This window comes from Lepidochelys olivacea (genome assembly GCF_965140295.1).
Source record: "Lepidochelys olivacea isolate rLepOli2 genome assembly, chromosome: 1".
Classification (NCBI taxonomy): Eukaryota; Metazoa; Chordata; order Testudines; family Cheloniidae; genus Lepidochelys; species Lepidochelys olivacea.
Genome location: NC_140411.1, coordinates 40,928,192 through 40,947,683, shown reverse-complemented (window position 1 = coordinate 40,947,683; position 19,492 = coordinate 40,928,192). Strand labels below are relative to the sequence as shown.

Sequence of the window (19,492 nt, the reverse complement as noted above, 5' to 3'; positions counted from 1 at the left end):
CAGAGCAAGAACTGCCAGAAGAGTGAAAGCTCTGACTAGATTTTTGCTAGGGAGGTAGTGACCAAGTGCGGAGGGGTGCCACACAGAGCTTAACAGTAAATCTTTGGCTGATTTAGGAGCCGTATTTACAAGAAAGGGACAATAATTCCACCAATAACTATTACACAGAATTGCTGGGATATTATACATGTGATGACATCTGTCAAATGTATGAGTTATATTCTTAAAAGGCACAAACAAAACAATATTTATTTCTATGAACAAAATCTGTGCCAGCCTATTTTTAGTTTTAAATGCAGTACAAATGTAATGGTCCAAAATATGGACGTCTCCTGTTCCTTAAGTTATCCCAACTTACTCAATGCCCTCCATGACATTCAGATAATTATACCGTAATAGGGAATTGATTATTTTCCTTTAGTATACTTATAATCCTAAATAAATAATAATTAATAACTATCAGTATTACTTATACTATAATAGTTCCTAATGTGCTAGATGCTGTACAGACATATGGGAAGACACAGTACTTGCTGCCTGCAACCCAAACAGTTTCTTTCAATTACAGTTGCAGGACTACAGGGTAAAAGTGTTGTTCTTCTAGATTAAAAAGTTCTTTCTGGACCAGAGATGGTGCCTTTATAGAAGTTGTGCCTACAGATATAGTCCAGAAGTCAGAACACTTGCACAGTTCTGAACTCTGCCACATGCATACACAGATACAAAAAGAAAATGGCAGTTTCTAAATCATTAAAAAAGCAAGTATCTCCAAAATAAACACAGAGATTATGCCTCTCTGTTGGTTCACTTGCAAACATCCAGTCTGGGTAGTGGGTGGGACAGAAACAGACTTTGGTTGGATGCTTAGGTACTCCAACAACGTATGATATAAAAGAAGCTTCATAAGGAAAGTAACATATAATTCAAAAAGCACCAAAGAACACAAGCTTTTGCAAAAATAATTTTAGTTCTTCTGTAAAAGAACTAAAATTGTTCACTGTGATAATATTAAGCAATATGTGCTTTAATTCTTACAAGATTACAGTAATTGTTTTTCTTTTCAGTTATTTTCTAAAGAATTTTTAGAGACATATAGACAGTAATGGGACATTTTAATGGAAACACATACCCTTTTTTCTACTGCCACAAAGCTTGTAAACTGGGTTATGATGGAGTTCTCCATGCTGAGGTTAATAATCAGGACTTTCAAAGTATGTTTCTTCATCTAGGTTGTTATATAATGACAAAATATGTTTAAAAACAAAACATACAGGTGAAAACAATATTCGCTAGATTAAGTGTCAATGTCAAAACTGAATATACACAATATGTTCTTATGCACTATGGATATAAGTAAGCTAGCTCAGCTTGCAGCTATTTCTAAGCAGTGCAGATGTGGTTATGTTTGTGTACCCAATTTCCTGCTTCCTGTTTAGAAGTGTTCTGAAGGGAGAGGGGCTAATCCTAACCCTCTCGACTACTTGCAGATTTATCCACTTGTGCTGAGGGAGAGGAAACTGGAATTGGTAATTCTTAAAGAAAAACTGCACTGGAATGGTCTTGTCACAAGTCAATCAGGGCTCCATTGGGCTTCCAGCTCCTTCCAATGCAAGCATATGACTCCTTATCAGATCCTGGATCAATGACAGTCATTACTGAAACCTAAAGAGCACCATGTCAGCAGCACAACTAAAGCAAAACACCTTGCACCTATGGGACACAATTTGTGTCAAGTCAGGAATGGAAATGCTCAAGCCTGTTCAGGACTCAGAAACATCCTGTACACAGACATACGATATACTGAGACCTCTCTGAAAACAAACAATCATGTTCTCCAGAATCTCAGCTTTCATTTAATGAAAATAAAGTAAGCCTCTAGCTGTCATGGCTGTGAAGAAAATCTCAAAAATGTCAACTGAGTGTAAGTGGTGCGGAGATTTCTGTTGGTATGGCAGAGCATGGACCAGTTGCTCTGAAATGTGTGACTGACCCCCCCTCTCCCCACCCACTCATTTTAGTGAAGTGTTACCTCAAATGCCCAATAACCATCATTTAAATGTCAACAGTGTTAACTATTTGTAAGAAAGCAGTATGGGGGTGTCACAGATTTGCAAAATTTACTATCTGTGAATTAACTGTCTCATTTTGGTGCCTCAAGAGGATGGCATTTGGAAGGTACCATCACTTATTTATTCCCCCCAATCAACCCCAATTTGCCTAGAAGAGCACATGGGCATAATCAAGTCCCAGTGAAGGGGAGACAAGCTCAAGGAGACTAGTAGAGCTCTGAAAACATGCACCATCATATTTTAAACATCTGCATGATTTACTGTGATGCAGCATTACACCCGACTCACATGGATAGAGCTTATTTTGTAGGCAGAGCTGTGAAAAGTACCACTTCTATATTTCCCCCCAATCTGACCCCAAAGCTTGGGACCCACTCCTGCAAACTTTTCTCACATGAGGGTCCAACTGGCTTCTAAAACTCTGACTTCCAGTGGGACTACTCAGGTGAATAAAGTTTGCACGACCAGGTCCTCACACATACAAGCAAGTAAAGGTTTACAGGATTATGCCCTCATGTCTATAAACATATGTGAAACTGAATGTTGAAAAATAGGATGTTCAGAAAAGAGCTACAAAAATGATTTGAGATGCGGAAAACATGCCTTCTAGTGAGAGACTTAAGAAGTTCAATCTATTTGGTTTATCCAACAGAAGGTTAAGAAGTGACTTGATCACAGTCTACAAGTACCTACATGAGGTAAAGATTTCCGACAGTAGACAATTCTTGAACAGAAACTAAGTGGAACTTATCTGGGGATGTGATGGGTTCACCATCACCTGAAGGTTTTCAATCAAGACTCTCTCTCTTTCTAAAAGATATTCTATAGCTCAAACAGAAGTTCTGGGCTTGATGCAGAAGTTACTGGGCATGTTCTTTTGGCTTGTGTTATCCAGGACATCAGACTAGATGATCATAATGGTCCATTTCAGCCTTAAAATCTATGAAATTCATACTGCAACCTTCCAATTTCCATTCCCAAGTCAAACATTCTCTCCACCTCTCCTCTTCCTAACCCCATTTCACTGAACCCCTTTAACAGTTCTTGTTTTAAGCATAAACTGAGATAAAATAGTGGTTCCTAGTTCATATTCTTATCTTTAGAATGACAAACCTCATGTTCTGTTTCATTTTCATGAAGTATCCCATCTTCATAATCCCTAATGAGGGCTCTTGCTGTGAGTTTGTGGAGAAGCTACATTAAGGAAAAGAGACAAGTTCAAATGATCACCAATTTAAAACCTTGTATTTAAAAATCTCCATTTTATGTATAAGGTTTTCTGATTTTTAAAGTCTTCTGATCAATGAGGATTCAGTTTCAGGACAACTGGCATCTAAAGTTACATTTTATTGAATGTTAAAAGTTTCAAGGCAGTATTTTCCATAGAGGAGCATTACATCCCACACCTTGTTTGAAATAATTTTGTATTTTTATGATTAGTGCGCATTTTTTTAACTTTTAAAAGTCATCATACCTTTATACCATCAGCTCTGGGGGACAGTGAACTGTGCAAACCGGTGATATAATTTCTGTTTCAACTGCACCACTCTAGCCAAGAGGAGGAAAATAATCTGTACAACTGTAATATGTTAAAGCCAACAAGGAGTGGGAGTACTGAGGACTGTTAAACCCAGCCCAGTAAGGACATGGAGCAATGTGTCATCCAATCAACTCCACATGTCCATTTTTAAAAAAAACATTGACTGACTCAGAAGGGAACCTCTGGTGAGTCCTTTTTGGCTAGATGTTGGTAGCCAAAACAAAGGGATCTTTCTGGATACAGGGGAAAGGAAAAAATGGTGGGAATTCTCAGATTCTATCTGAGGCATAGAAAAATAACACTCATCTTCGAAATTTGGCCCAGATTTTCATAAGGCAGCTTCTCTTTTTGCAATCGTAATTTGCACCTGTCAAAATTGCATTTGTCCTTTCTGCACCTTTGATTAGTTGTGGGATCAAAAGAAGGAGTGTGATTTGTGGAGGTACAAACTAAAAACTTGACCCATGAAGAGGAATACTGATCTGAAGCCCAGATGAGCATTTGAACCTCTCAGGACAGTAGTTTAAAGAGTACCTGACTCATTAGGATAAGTGAGTACCTCCCCCATTTGCACCAACCCAGTTTGTCTGTATAAGAGCTTGGAAATTTACTGAAATATCTTCCAATGTGGATTAAGATAAACAGCAAAGATGCACTCATTAATAAATAAAAATGCTCACACATGAATTTACACCAAAGTAACGATTTCAAAATAATTATTAATAAATAATTATTCTGGAATAGTTATTTAGGTGAATTTCCAGGAGTAGACAAGCTCTGAAAAGTAAATAAATGCCTCTTTTAGCCATTTTCCTCTTTTCAGTTTAGGAAGTTATTTAGGACTGCTTCCGTGCTTTCCCATAGGGAGTGGATTTGCAGTTTCTTCAATATTAACTGAAACAGTCACAACCTTTGGTCACACTGGATAGTGCTGCCTTTTACGATTCCTCCTCTCTCAGGGCATCTACACTACAGTCTACACTACAGACTTAAGTTGACCTGTTAGGTTGACTTACAGCCACCTCAGCAATTACTGCAGTCACTGATGTCCACACTACACTCCTGTCAACGGTGCACATCCTCACCAGGAGCACTTCCAGAGCCTGAAGAGGGATAGTGTTGGGGATTGAGAGCCAGGACTGAGAGCCAGGCGCAGCTCCCCGCCAGGAGCCAGCTTGGCTTCTTGCCTCCCAACTGGGACCTGAGGCCAGCTGCCCACCGGATTCTCAGCTTCTCGCCTCCCCACTGGGAGCGGGAGTGAGCCACCCAGGCTTCTCACCTCCCTGAGTTTTTTCATCAATTTCACAGATCCAGCTTGGAGCCCTGAAATGGCCAACAGCCAATGTAAGTAAAGAGGTGTCTACACAGATGCTGCATTGCCCTAACTACACTGCCATAAGCCCTATGCCTCTTGTGGATGTGGAGTTAGTATGTCGATGTAGCTGGGCATTTACATCGGCACGACAAGGCTTCAGTGTGTACACTGACATAATTAGGTCATAACTAGCGGCCTTACGTCGACCTAACTATGTAGTGTAGACCAGGCCTCAGTTCTTTTAGAATTTTTCCAAAAAGCAATGGCTTAAGTATTGAAAGAGAACGCTGCTGCATCATCCCCAGCAGAGGTCAGCTAACATCACCTCAACGTCAGAAACTACAGAGGTAGCCCCAACAAATTCCTAAAATGAGAAGAACCACCTTCCACCCAGGTAAGTTTATATTTTACAAATCAGTCTGGGCCATCAAGCATGTCGGAAATGTGCTCACTTATCCCACATAAGTCAGCTGCCTTTTTAAAAGCTTCCTTCAAATGAGGCTGAGGTTCTTTATTAAAACAGCAGAAGCAAAAATGCTGAAAACAAGGGTATGTGCTATTTTAAAACAACATGCATATGGTGTTAGGATATAGATATTCAGGCCTGTCTGTAAAGGCCTATACTCTAAGAATTTAGGTTTATTCTTATCACATAGCTAGTTATAGAGGTATAAAAGAAAGAATCAAAATCACTGTCTGCTGGTGTAAGAGCTTTCTCTTACTGTGACAGTCTGAGGCCCTGTTCTTAGGCTCAGGCCTTTGGCTAAGCAGCAGAGGCAGCCATAAGCTGGGAAGTGAACGGTCACATCCTCACATTCCAAACTAGTCACATTGAAATAAGGTGCTATTGGGCTGTTAGGTGCTATTAGGCTGTTAGGGCTGTCCTGATAAGGCCTATTGCCTCCAGAGAAAGGGAAGTGCCTAGAAGATGTAACAGGAAACTTAGTTTGATAGCATCCTGTCTGGCAAGAACTCACTTATCTATAGCTGGGATGTGAAATCCTCATTTCTGTGTTTGTTCTATCACTGTAGTCCCCATTTCCCTATTGTTTGTCTGTATAATCTCTGTCTGGTTCTGTGATTGTTTCTGTCTGCTGTATAATTAATTTTGCTGGGTGTAAACTAATTAAGGTGGTGGGATATAATTGGTTAAATAATCATGTTACAGTATGTTAGGATTGGTTAGTTAAATTTCAGTAAAATGATTGGTTAAGGTATAGCTAAGCAGAACTCAAGTTTTACTATATAGTCTGCAGTCAATCAGGAAGTGAGGGGGTGGGTGGGGGGAAGGGAACAGAGAATGGGGGTGGGGAAATTGGAATCATGTTTTGCTAAGAGGGGGGGAATGGGAACAGGGACACAGGTAAGGCTCTGTGGTGTCAGAGCTGGAAAGAGGGACACTAAGAAAGGAAACTGGAATCATGCTTGCTGGAAGTTTACCCCAATAAACATCAAATTGTTTGCACCTTTGGACTTCGGGTATTGTTGCTCTCTGTTCATGCGAGAAGGACAAGGGAAGTAAGTGGGTGAAGGAATAAGCCCCCTAACATATGGTATGTATAAATAACATTGGCCTAACTCACTGTTCCTGTTGTCTTCTGTAATTCAGTGGTTGATACCATTTCTTGCAATTCTTGGTCATTTATTAGTGCATTTAAGGTGGCCTGAAAGAAATAAGAAATGTATTCCTCTCATTTTTCCCTATCATTCCGTGCTGTCAGTACTTCTGCAGTGATGCTCCATTTTCAGAAATGCAAACAGAATTGGAGTTGTGAGTAATCAGATGCATATCTTTAAAAACATTTTCCCTGGTACACAAAAGAATCTATACAGAAGACCCACAAAAAAGGAATCCTAAATGTATTTAAGCACAATGACAGGAACATCACATACGACATTTTGTTGAGAAGATGGTTTCTATTAAAGTTTGATTCCCTCTACAACTTGTGTGATAAAGATTGGTGGCTAATAAAAAGTGTGTCAATCAATGTTCCCTCTAATTTTTTCCATCCATGTGCAGAATAAATTTTGTTATGTGCACCAAGGTATGTGTGGATGTACACCACCAGTAGAAACAAAAAACCTAGATATAATATATATTTTAAAAAAGTTAAATAGGGATAATTACTCCAGCCAGGACAGAACATTATAGGCATTATAGAACTCACTACTCAAAGAATTCAATTTAAGTGTAAGAGAAATAAAAATTATGAAATGCATAGACCAGTCAAAACACTAAAATAACACACTTTGAAAGAATAAAATTACAGAGAATATATGTTTCAGAGTGGTAGCCACGTTAGTCTGTGTCAGCAAAAAGAACGAGGAGTACTTGTGGTACCTTAGAGACTAACAAATTTATTTGCGCATAAACTTTCATGGGCTAAAGCCCACTTCATCAGATGCATGCAGTGGAAAATACAGTAGGAAGATAGGTAGATAGATAAATAGATAGATATGCAGAGAACATGAAAAAATGGGATTGCCATACCAACTCTAACGAGACTAATCGATTAAGGTGGGCTATTATCAGCAGGAGAAAAAAACAGTTTTGTAGTGATAATCAGGATGGTCCATTTCAAACAATTGACAAGAAGGTGTGAGTAACAGTAGGGGGAAAATTAGCATGGGGAAATAGTTTTTAGTTTGTGTAATGACTCATCCACTCCCAGTCTTTATTCAAGCCTAATTTAATGGTGTCCCGTTTGCAAATTAATTCCAGTTCTGCAGTTTCTCGTTGGAGTCTGTTTTCGAAGTTTTTTTGTTGAATAATTGAGACTTTTAGGTCTGTAATTGAGTGTCCAGGGAGGTTGAAGTGTTCTCCGACTGGTTTTTGAATGTTATAATTCTTAACATCTGATTTGTGTTCATTTATTCTTTTGTGTAGACTGTCCGGTTTGGCCAATGTATATGGCAGAGGGGCATATAGTACATTGGTAGAAGTCACCTATGACAGGACAGGCCCAACAAAGAAAGTAACAGAACATCACTAGCCGTCACCTTCAGACCCCAACTAAAACCTCTCCAGCGCATCATCAAGGATCTACATCCTATCCTGAAGGACGATCCCTCACTCTTACAGATTTTGGGAGACAGGCCAGTCCTTGCTTACAGACAGCCCCCCAACCTGAAGCAAATACAACAAAAACACTAACCCAGGAACCTATCCTTGCAAAAAAGCCTGTTGCTAACTCTGTCCACATATCTATTCAAGAGACGCCATCATAGGACCTAATCACATCACATCAGCCACACTTTCAGAGGCTTGTTCACCTGCACATCTGTGTGAGAGAGAAACAGTGTGTGTGTTTGACACAGAGACAGTGTGTGTGCTGGCTGCTGGGAAAGTTTCTGACAGACGTCCTGCGCTGTCTCTTTAAGAAACTCACTGAAAGCTCTCCTGATCTGTCCTGGCCCCTGTTGTCTTCCCTCCCCCACTCTGCAGAGATGGGGTACGTGGGTGGGGGGGTGTGAGAGAGAGAGCGAGTGTGCGTGGGGGGGGGGTGAGAGAGAGACTGTGTGAGCTGGCTGCTGGATGGGAAATCTCAGAAACAGTGCACTGTCTCTTTAAGAAAGGCACTCAGTCACTCACCCTTCCCGGCAGCAGCTCTGAGTCCTGAGCCAAGCTGTGTCCCCTGCTCTGTGGAGATAGGGTACAGGGGCAGGGGTAGAGGGGGACACCCTGACATCAGCACCCTCCCCTGACACTCTGCACAGCCAGCAGAAGGGTCCTGGGAGCAGCTGCAGGACGGAGCAATGTGGGGGGAGGGGCACCTGAACACATGCTGCCAGCAGTGCGTACTCTCCTAATCAGCTGGGTGGCACTTAAATCTCTCCTGCCACCATTCAAGCGCACAGCTTACAGGGAACACAAGTGTCAATAGTACTTTCTGTAACTGTACTGAAAACAGTTTTGTCTCATTCACACTAGCAGCTGAGCCATTTTCAATGCCAGTTGAGAAAAATTTGGGGAAAGGATGATCCTATGGAAGGATGGATGGTCTAGTGATTATGGTACTAGGTTTGGAGATCTGGGTTCAAGTCCCTGTTCTACAAGACACTTCCTGGGTCACTTAGTTCTTAATTTGTAAAATGCAGGTGATTGTACTTCCCTGCATTATAGGGGTGTTGTGAGGATAAATATATTAAAGACAGTGATGCACTGTGGTAATGGAGGCCATGTAAGTACCTAAGACAAATAAGAGGATCGTTGTCAGTAATTGGTTGTTCACCTAGTACAGACTGTTGGTAAGACTGTACATTCCTTGGGGCAGGGACCACCTATTTCTCCATATTTCTTACAGGTCAGGCACAGTGAGGCTTTTAAACAACATTTTTAAGCCAGTGTAAGAAAGTCACACAAAATTTATCCCAGCAATCAATATATAGGAAGCTTTGCAGTGCATTATAGGTGAGTCGCATCATACGCGCACTTAACTTATGCGAATTCAACTCTATGCGCTCAGCAAAAAAAAGGAAAAATAACAAAATACCTGTAAATAGTGCGGGCGATTCCGCCCACCATTCCACGCTATAAGCGTATGCCCTGGAGTGAGTGTGAGACGTGAATCTGCTCTTCCCTGAGTCGGTCTCAGTTCCTGCATGCCTCTCATAGGTGTGAGCATCTCGCCACCCTGAGTGTGATTCTAGTGTTTAAAGATACGTATTTTTCATACAACATGGCCCCTAAACGCAAGCCAACTACTTCATCTGGTGCTCAATCAAAGAAACAGCGATCTGTTCCAATGCTGGAGGAAAAACTGGCTGTGTTGGACTTACTGAGAGATGGTATGTCGGTCTCCAACGTGGCATGTAAATATGGCTGCAACAAATCTAGCATCCGTGCCATCAAGATTCGAGAGAGAGAAATTCATCAAGCCATGGCATCAAGTGCTCCAATAACTGCTAAGGTTACAAGCCAGGTGCGTGATAAGACTTTAGTGAAGACTGAAAAGGCATTAAACTTGTGGCTGGAAGGCATGAACTGTAAACGTGTGCTTATCGATGGCAACACGTTGCGAGAAAAGGCTCTTAGCCTCTACGTGCTGTTCAAACCTCCCGCCGAAGAGGGACAGCCTTCTGATGAGAAGGAATTCAAAGCCAGTCAAGGTTGGCTTAACAGTTTTAGGAACCGCTTCAACCTCAAACAAGTTCAGACAACTGGTGAAGCTGCATCTGCCAACAAAGAGGCAGCAAAAGCCTACCCTGAACAATTAAAGAAAATCATAGAAGAAAAGGGCTATCTTCCGGAACAAGTTTTTAATGCTGACCAGACTGGGCTCTTCTAGAAAAAAACACCCAACCACACTTACATTTCGAAATCAGAAAGACAAGACCCTGGCTTCAAAGCAGCTAAAGACCGTGTGACTGTGTTGTTTTGTGGCAATGTGGCTGGGCATTTAATAAAGCCGGGCCTGCTCTACAGAGCTGCAAATCCCCGTGCCCTAAAAGGCAAGAACAAAAATCTCTTGCCTGTGTTCTGGCAATCAAATAAAAAGGCTGGGTGACGGCAGCATTATTTCTGGATTGGTTCCACAAGCGTTTCTTTCCGGAGGTCAAGCGGTACCTCGAAGAGAAAGGACTTGACTTTAAAGTGTTGCTGATCATAGACAATGCTCCTGGCCACCCTGTGGCACTCCAGTTTGTGCATAATAATGTTGATGTCATCTTTCTCCCCTCAATACCACCTCCATTCTCCAACCTCTTGACCAAGGCGTGATTCGCTGTTTCAAGGCCACATACACGAGGCTTGCGATCTCACGGATACGTAGTGCTATGGATGCTGATCCTAATCTTAATGTGATGGAGTGTTGGAAGTCCTTCAATGCCGATTGCATCACTTATGTTAAACAGGCAATGGATACAATCAAGCCCGAAACAGTCAATGCATGTTGGCAAAACCTATGGAAAGAATGTGTGAATGATTTTAAGGGTTTCCCGACCATTGACAAAGAAGTGAAACGCATTGTTCAGGTGGCCAGGCAAGTGGGTGGTGATGGCTTCGTTGACATCCTTGAGGAAGGAATTGAAGAATTAACTGAGAGCCATAGAGAAACATTGACTAACGAAGAGTTAGAGGAACTGATAAAATCGTCTACAGAAGACGAAGATGATGACGATGAACAGGAAGAGCCAGCAAGTTGGAATCTTCATACTTTTGCTGAAGTGTTCCAAGCAGCGAAACACCTGAATGATTTAATTTCTGAATATGATCCCTCTATGGAACGAGGGATCACATGTAGTATTACGGACGATTTGAGACCACATCAAGAAATGGTTGAGCAGCTCAAGAGACAACAGCGACTGTTGCCGATCACCATGTTTTTCAAGGAAAAACAACCAGCAGCAGATGAGCCTATGCAATCAACTTCTCAAGCTGAACCAGAGCCAACCACTTGGTCTACAACTCGCTCTCAGTCACCCAAGCTCTCCATCATCTGTCTCCTGGATCGACATCAAGCCCTGACAACCCCCTGTAATTAAAAATACTGTAAAATTATATTTTGCATATGTACTCTTTATTATATACTGTACATTATTGTATACATTATACATTTATACATATTACTGTAAAGGATTGTGTACACAAAACCATGTACAGTATACTGTACTTTATGGGAGATTTAAGGGATTTTTAAGGGTAATTTTGACTATACGCGATTTTCGCCTTACGCGCTGACTTGAGAACCTAACCTCCGCGTAAGATGAGACTCCATTGTATATATTAATTTTTACCCACCCAAAAAAGAAGATGCTTCTTTGTATCATTCCTTACCTGAGTACAATGTGGGATAAATCCATAGACAAGAAGTCTTTCGTTGTTAAATAAAGACTGTATTTGAGCAGGAGCCTGCAATGGCTCTGGTGCATTTGCATCAAACTGTTGCCATTTAATAGAGACAGAACTGCATCCTGGAGAAAATATTCTGGATCTCTGGCTTTCTATCTGTGAAAAAAGATGCAAATCAGTTAAATACATTACTCTAATAGGAAAAATATCACAAGAAGGAGTTTTCTTTTCGCTGCACTTCCCTGAGCGATAGTAGCTAGGTTGACGGAAGTATTCTTCTGTTGACCTAGCTGTGTCTACACCAGGGGATTAGGTTGGTATAACTGCAGTGCTCAGGGGTGTGGATTCTTCATAAGATCATAAGAGCATCTATACTGAGCAATACAGCGGTGCACAGGCAATCCAGGAAGTTTTTGGAAAATGTAGGGGACAATTTCCTGGTGCTGGAGGAACCAAGTAGGGGCAGAGCTCTTCTTGACCTGCTGTTCACAAACCAGGAAGAATTAGTAGGGGAAGCAAAAGTGGATGGGAACCTGGGAGGCAGTGACCATGAAATGGTCACGTTCAGGATCCTAACACAAGGCAGAAAGAAGAGCAGCAGAATACAGACCCTGGACTTCAGAAAAGCAGACTTTGACTCCCTCAGGGAACTGATGGGCAAGATCCACTGGGAGAATAACATGAGGGGGAAAGGAGTCCAGGAGAGCTGGCTGTATTTTAAAGAATCCTTATTGAGGTTACAGGTACAAACCATCCTGATGTGTAGAACGAATAGTAAATATGGCAGGCGACCGGCTTGGCTTAACAGTGAAATCCTTGCTGCTCTTAAATACAAAAAAGAAGCTTAAAAGAAGTGGAAGATTGGACAAATGACCAGGGATGAGTATAAAAATATTGCTTGGGCTTGCAGGATTGAAATCAGGAAGCTCAAATCACACCTGGAGTTGCAGCTAGCAAGAGATGTTAAGAGTAACAAGAAGGGTTTCTTCAGGTATGTTAGCAACAAGAAGAAAGTCAAGGAAAGTGTGGGCCCCTTACTGAACGAGGGAGGCAACCTAGTGACAGAGGATGTGGAAAAAGCTAATGTACTCAATGCTTTTTTTGACTCTGTCTTCACAAATAAGGTCAGCTCCCAGACTACTGCACTGGGCAGCACAGCATGGGGAGAAGATGACCAGCCCTCTGTGGAGAAAGAAGTGGTTCAGGACTATTTAGAAAAGCTGGACGAGCACAAGTCCATGAGGCTGGAAGCGTTGCATCCGAGAGTGCTAAAGGAGTTGGCGGATGTGATTACAGAGCCATTGGCCATTATCTTTGAAAACTCATGGCGATCGGGGGAGGTCCCGGATGACTGGAAAAAGGCTAATGTAGTGCCCATCTTTAAAAAAGGGAAGAAGGAGGATCCTGGGAACTGCAGGCCAGTCAGCCTCGCCTCAGTCCCTGGAAAAATCATGGAGCAGGTCCTCAAGGAATCAATTCTGAAGCACTTAGAGGAGAGGAAAGTGATCAGGAATAGTCAGCATGGATTCACCAAGGGCAAGGCATGCCTGACTAATCTAATTGCCTTCTATGACGAGATAACTGGCTCTGTGGATGAAGGAAAAGCAGTGGACGTGTTGTTCCTTGACTTTAGCAAAGCTTTTGACACGGTCTCCCACAGTATTCTTGCCAGCAAGTTAAAGAAGTATGAGCTGGATGAATGGACTAGAAGGTGGATAGAAAGCTGGCTAGATTGTGGGGCTCAACGGGTAGTGATCAATGGCTCCATGTCTAGTTGGCAGCCGGTATCAAGTGGAGTGCCCCAGAGGTCGGTCCTGGGGCTGGTTTTGTTCAATGTCTTCATAAATGATCTGGAGGATGGTGTGGATTTCACCCTCAGCAAGTTTGCAGATGACACTAAACTGGGAGGAGTGGTAGATACGCTGGAGGGTAGGGATAGGATACAGAGAGACCTAGACAAATTGGAGGATTGGGCCAAAAGAAATCTGATGAGGATCAACAAGGACGAGTGCAGAGTCCTGCAGTTAGGATGGAAGAATCCCATGTACTGCTACAGACTAGGGACCGAATGGCTAGGCAGCAGTTCTGCAGAAAAGGACCTACGGGTAACAGTGGACAAGAAGTTGGATATGAGTCAACAGTGTGCCCTTGTTGCCAAGAAGGCCAATGGCATTTTGGGATGTATAAGTAGGGGCATTGCCAGCAGATCGAGGGACGTGATCGTTCCCCTCTATTCGACATTGGTGAGTTCTCATCTGGAGTACTGTGTCCAGTTTTGGGCCCCACACTACAAGAAGGATGTGGAAAAATTGGAAAGAGTCAAAAATGATTAGGGGACTGGAACACATGAGTTATGAGGAGAGGCTGAGGGAACTGGGGATGTTTAGTCTACGGAAGAGAAGAATGAAGGGGGATTTCATAGCTGCTTTCAACTACCTGAAAGGGGGTTCCAAAGAGGATGGATCTAGACTGTTCTCAGTGGTAGCAGATGACAGAACAAGGAGTAATGATCTCAAGTTGCAGTGGGGGAGATTTAGGTTGGATATTAGGAAAAACTTTTTCGCTATGAGGGTGGTGAAACACTGGAATGCGTTACCTAGGGAGGTGGTGGAATCTCCTTCCCTAGAAGTTTTTAAGGTCAGGCTTGACAAAGCCCTGGCTGGGATGATTTAATCGGGGATCGGTCCTGCTTTGAGCAGGGGGTTGGGCTAGATGACCTCCTGAGGTCCCTTCCAACCCTGATATTCTATGGGTCAGGCCAACGGTCCATCTAGCCCAGTATCCTCTCTTCCAACAGTGGCCAATGCTAGGTGCCCCCAAGGGAATGAACAGAACAGGTAATCATCAAGTGATCCATCCCTTGTTGCCCATTCCCAGCTTCTGGGAAACAAAGGATAGGGACACCATCCCTGCCCATCCTGACTAATAGCCATTGATGGACCTATCCTCCATGAACTTACCTAGTTCTTTTTTGAACCCTTCACAAGTCTTGGCCTTCACAACATCCTCTGGCAAAGTGTTCCACAGACTGACTATGTGTTGTGTGAAAAAATACTTCCTTTCGTTTGTTTTAAACCTGCTGCCTATTCATTTCATTTGGTGACCCTTAGTTCTTGTGTTATGAGAAAGAGTAAATAACACTTCCTCATTTACTTTCTCCACACCAGTCATGATTTTATAGACCTCTATCATATTCCCCCCCTTAGTCATCTCTTTTCCAAGCTGAAAAGTCCCAGTCTTATTAATCTCTTCTCATACTGAAGCCATTCCATATCCCTAATCATTTTTGTTGTCCTTTTCTGAATCTTTTCCAATTCCAATATATCTTTTTTGAGATGGGGCCACCACATCTGCACACACTATTCAAGATGTGGGCATACCATGGATTTCTATAGAGGCAATATGATATTTTCTTATTGTCTATCCCTTTCTTAATGATTCCCAACATTCTGCACATTGAGTGGATGTTTTCAGAGAACTATCCACAATGACTCCAAGATCTCTTTCTTGAGTGGAAACAGCTAATTTAGACTCCATCATTTTATATGTATAGTTGGGATTATGTTTTCCAATCTGTATTACTTTGCTTTTACCAACAATAAATTTCATCTGCCATTTTGTTGCCCAGTCACACAGTTTTGAGAGATCTTTTTGTAGCTGTTTGCAGTCTGCCCGGGACTTAACTATCTTGAGTAGTTTTGTATCATCTGCAAATTTTGCCACCTCACTATTTACCCCTTTTTCCAGATCATTTATGAATATGTTGAAATCGATGGGGCCCACTACTATTTACCTCTCTCCATTCTGAGACCTGACCATTTCTTCTTACCCTTTCTTCCTATCTTTTAACCAGTTACCAATCCATGAGAGAACCTTCCCTCTTACCCAATGACAGCTTACTTTGCTTAAGAGCCTTTGGTGAGGGACCTTGTCAAAGGCTTTCTGAAAATGTAAGTATGCTATATCCACTGGATCCCCCTTGTCCACATGCTTGTTGATCCCCCCAAAGAATTCTAGTAGATAGGTGAGGCATGATTTTCCTTTACAAAAACTATGTTGACTCTTCCCCAACAAATTATCTTCATCTATGTGCCTGACAATTTTGTTCTTTACTACAGTTTCAACCAGTCTGTCCAGTACTGAAGTCAGGCTTACCAGTCTGTAACTGCTGGGATCACCTCTGGAACCCTTTTTAAAAATTGGCATCACATTAGCTATCCTCCAGTCATTTGGTACAGAGGCTGATTTAATTTAAATGATAGGTTATAGACTACAGTTAGTGGTTCTGCAATTTCACATTTGAGTTCCTTCAGAACTCTTGGGTGAATACCATCTGGTCCTAGTGACTTATTACTGTTTAGTTTATCAATCTGTTCCAAAACCTCCTCTAATGACACCTCAATCTGGGACAATTCCTCAGATTTGTCACCTAAAAAGAATGGTTCAGGTTTGGGAATCTCCCTCACATCTGCAGCCATGAAGACTGATGCAAAGAATTCATTTAGTTTCTCCACAATGGTCTTATCCTTCAGTGCTCCTTTAGCATCTTGATTGTCCAGTGGCTCCACTGGTTGTTTAGCAGGTTTCCTGCTTCTGATGTACTTAAACAAAATTTTGCTATTACTTTTTGAGTCTTTGGCTAGCTGTTCTTCAAATTCTTTTTTGGCCTTCATACCCCTGCATGCTGTAGCTTCATTGACCTAAGTTTTAAGTGTAGACCAAGCCCTAATCAAGAAGAGTACAACAGAATCTGACACTAAAATAAATAAATAATTCATGGAGTCTTTTCATTTTATTTTATTCTCTCAGTGTTGTAAACAAGGAACAAAACTGAAATTTGGTTCTTATTCACACCAAATACCATCTCCTCTTCCCTTATAATGTAAATTATGTTCAAACAAGGAGAGACAATGGAGAAAACTGACAAGTTTCTGGTTGAAAGAGAACACTGCTGCAACTTTCCAGCAGAGGTCATTCAAAGAGTAGCAGCCAACATCGCCTCAGCATCATAAACTACTGAGATAGTCTCACCAAGTTCCTAAAATGAGAATGTGATGGGGTGTACCTACCGTATGCCAGCCCCAAAAGGGTTAACTGTGCTTTGCAGGCTGAGGAAGCCCCGCCCCACCAACCCTGCTGGGAATGTTCTGCCTGGAGGCAGAGTATAAAAAGAAGCAGCCTGCCCAACTCAGTCTGGACAGGCAGCTGAAGGGGGAGGACGCAGACTACAGGCTTTCTCCAGGGAATTGCTACATGCCCCCACTACAGAGCCATGGCACACAGAGCTCCAGACAGACTCCACGCTGCCTGATGAGCCCTGAGAAGAGTCTTTAGGACCCTAGAGACCCTTGGGAACCATGGAGCATCGCTGAGGGAGAAAGAGTAGAAAGCAGGCCAGGGGACTTAGACTTTTCTCCAGTGAGCGAAACAGGGAACCAGTCAAGATGTTTTGGGAGGACCCCTGCTGACTTGGGGGTGAGCACCTCCATCACTGCCAGGGCCCTGGGCTAGGACTCAAAGGAGCAAGGAAGACCTGAGTCCCCTTACCCTGAGCACCACACACCCTAGGTGGAACCCCGCATCCCCAGCGAGCCAGTACTCCAGAAGTGGGCGCCTTTACTGACGCTGGCCATTAGGCCGCGCTGCCCTGAGTAGAAGGGCAACTTTATTGACTCCAGCCACTAGGCTGTACTGCCACGTTTTATAGTCAGGGTCATGAACACAGGACCCAACTGGCTCCTATAAAGTTTTTTCCTTTCTTCTCACCATATGTGACCCGGCATATGGGATGGAGTGTACATATCCCGCAAGAGAGAAGTACCACTCTTCACCCAGGTGAACTTATATTTTAAAAATCAGAGGCGTCAAAGAGGAAGGGCAGTGGAAAGATATTTCAGAAGCTTCTCCTTTTCGTGGGGTCCCTGGTCTGAAACTGGTGTGGTATCTGAAAGTTAGAGGGAGTTGCTTTTCAGGTGGAGTCCAACATCTCACTTAAGAGGGAACTGCTCTTTGAGACACAAAGGCCCCATTCCCCAATATAAAGCAGTCCTCTGTCTGTTAAAACACCAAGAGTACTCCTGTTTGAAACAGCAAGACCCCACAATCCCGAGAACATGCTCCTCCCAATTTGAAACTTTGAGGCTCCCAAAGAGTTCCACCCAAATCAGCTGCCAATAGTGTAAAATTCAGAAAAAATATATTCAGGATTGATAAAACTTACCTTTTTTAGCCAGTTATACTTCGATTTTGGGTCAAAATATTCATATGCTCCAGCGCCATATTGAGACAAAGATCTCAGCATGTGATGATTTGCTGTGGAACTAACCACATTTTAAAAGATTTGTTTTTTGTTTTTTAAGTAAAAACTGATAATCTGAAATTGATTCCAAACATTTTAATTTTTTAATAGTCTAGCAAGTTCTCCAATTTCTTTAAATCCCCCTCTTTCATTCACATCTACATTAAAGAAAGCTCAGAACTGGCAAGATCCAACGCATGCTCCATCCTGACAGAGGGCTGCCTATATTTATCACTATTCTAATGCTATCAAGAGTGAAAACCAACAAGAGCAGCAGTGTTTCCCATGTTCATCCCCAGAGCATATAGGTTTAAAACCCACGTCTTAGCTCTGAAAATTCAGCATTCAATTAGTGCAAATCACACACAGAGAAAAGCCAACTCATTGGTTTCCCACAGGAAGTAGTGAAATGAGGGATGAAGTACATGTTCACAGGGTTTTAAGGAAAATGCATTCTTGAGTTTCTCCATAACAGATGTAAGATCTTTGAGGCAGGGGTTTTCAAAGGGGCCTACATTAAATAGACGCCCTACTTCCATTGAAAGCCATCAGCATTTCATTTTGAATTGTCAAGCAATTTTTTCTGGAAATGGGTGATCTTAAATCAAGATTGTGGGGCCAAAATTGCTTAACAGACAAGAGTTTTTAACTAATGCAGAATTTTGTGTGATCTATTTACAAAGGACGGAAGCTACTGTAATTAAGTAATGCGAAGGGGAAGGACAATGAATGTATAAAATAAAGAGACTGCCTAACAAAATGGACGACAAGTTTCAAATAATCTGTAACTTTAAGTGGGGTGGCAGTAGCAAAAAAAGAAAACAGGATTTGATACACCCATTTTCTCAAGATAAAGGACTTACTGCTAAAAAAATGTTACACCATTGACAGGGTGAAAATTAACTGGAAAAAAACAAATAAAAATGAAGGAATAAAACTGCATTTACCTCAAAAATAGGACAAAATTCACAGGCCTGAGAGAAAGCGTGGCATGCACAATTTTAAAGTCTCTTTACAACCATTGTTGCATTTTGCAATATTCTAAAAATTCTAACCTTTCATTTAAAAAAAAAAATCTATTTTCTTCAGTTGCCAATATACAACCATCACAATATAAAAAGATGCACTGCTTCTCTGTTAATTCAGCTTTGCATAAAACTGTCTCTATCCAATCAACAGCATCGGGAAAGGTGTGAACTTATCTCTCATTCACCATTATTACTTTAACTCAACCAGTTTAATATGTTAACAGTATACTTTGAGGTCTGGTCTATGCTTAAAAGCTACACCAGTATAAGTATGTTGGGTGTAATTTTTTTACTGAAATAGTTATACCATAAGAGCCCGAGCATGGATTAAGTTATACCGGTATAAAGGTAACTTGTAATGGTATCGTTATTCCCTTACCCATGTGGGAATACTATACCAGTGTAAAGTACTTTAATACCAATATAACTGCAGCCGCACTAGGGGGGGGTTG

At 41.8% G+C, this 19,492-nt stretch overlaps 1 protein-coding gene across 2 annotated transcripts in view; it reads right to left on the bottom strand.

Annotated features, from left to right (window-relative positions):
* Nucleotides 1-19,492, bottom strand: part of PARP4 (poly(ADP-ribose) polymerase family member 4) — a 116,199-nt gene that overhangs the window by 28,529 nt on the left and 68,178 nt on the right. For both annotated transcript variants that reach the window (XM_084616344.1, XM_084616345.1), the window contains exons 25-29: nucleotides 17,935-18,034; nucleotides 11,700-11,870; nucleotides 6,508-6,588; nucleotides 3,183-3,263; nucleotides 1,130-1,225 (exon numbers count right to left, since the gene is read on the bottom strand). In XM_084616344.1, coding sequence (XP_084472470.1) covers nucleotides 1,130-1,225; nucleotides 3,183-3,263; nucleotides 6,508-6,588; nucleotides 11,700-11,870; nucleotides 17,935-18,034 — 529 coding nt within the window. The remainder of the gene's footprint in view (nucleotides 1-1,129; nucleotides 1,226-3,182; nucleotides 3,264-6,507; nucleotides 6,589-11,699; nucleotides 11,871-17,934; nucleotides 18,035-19,492) is intronic.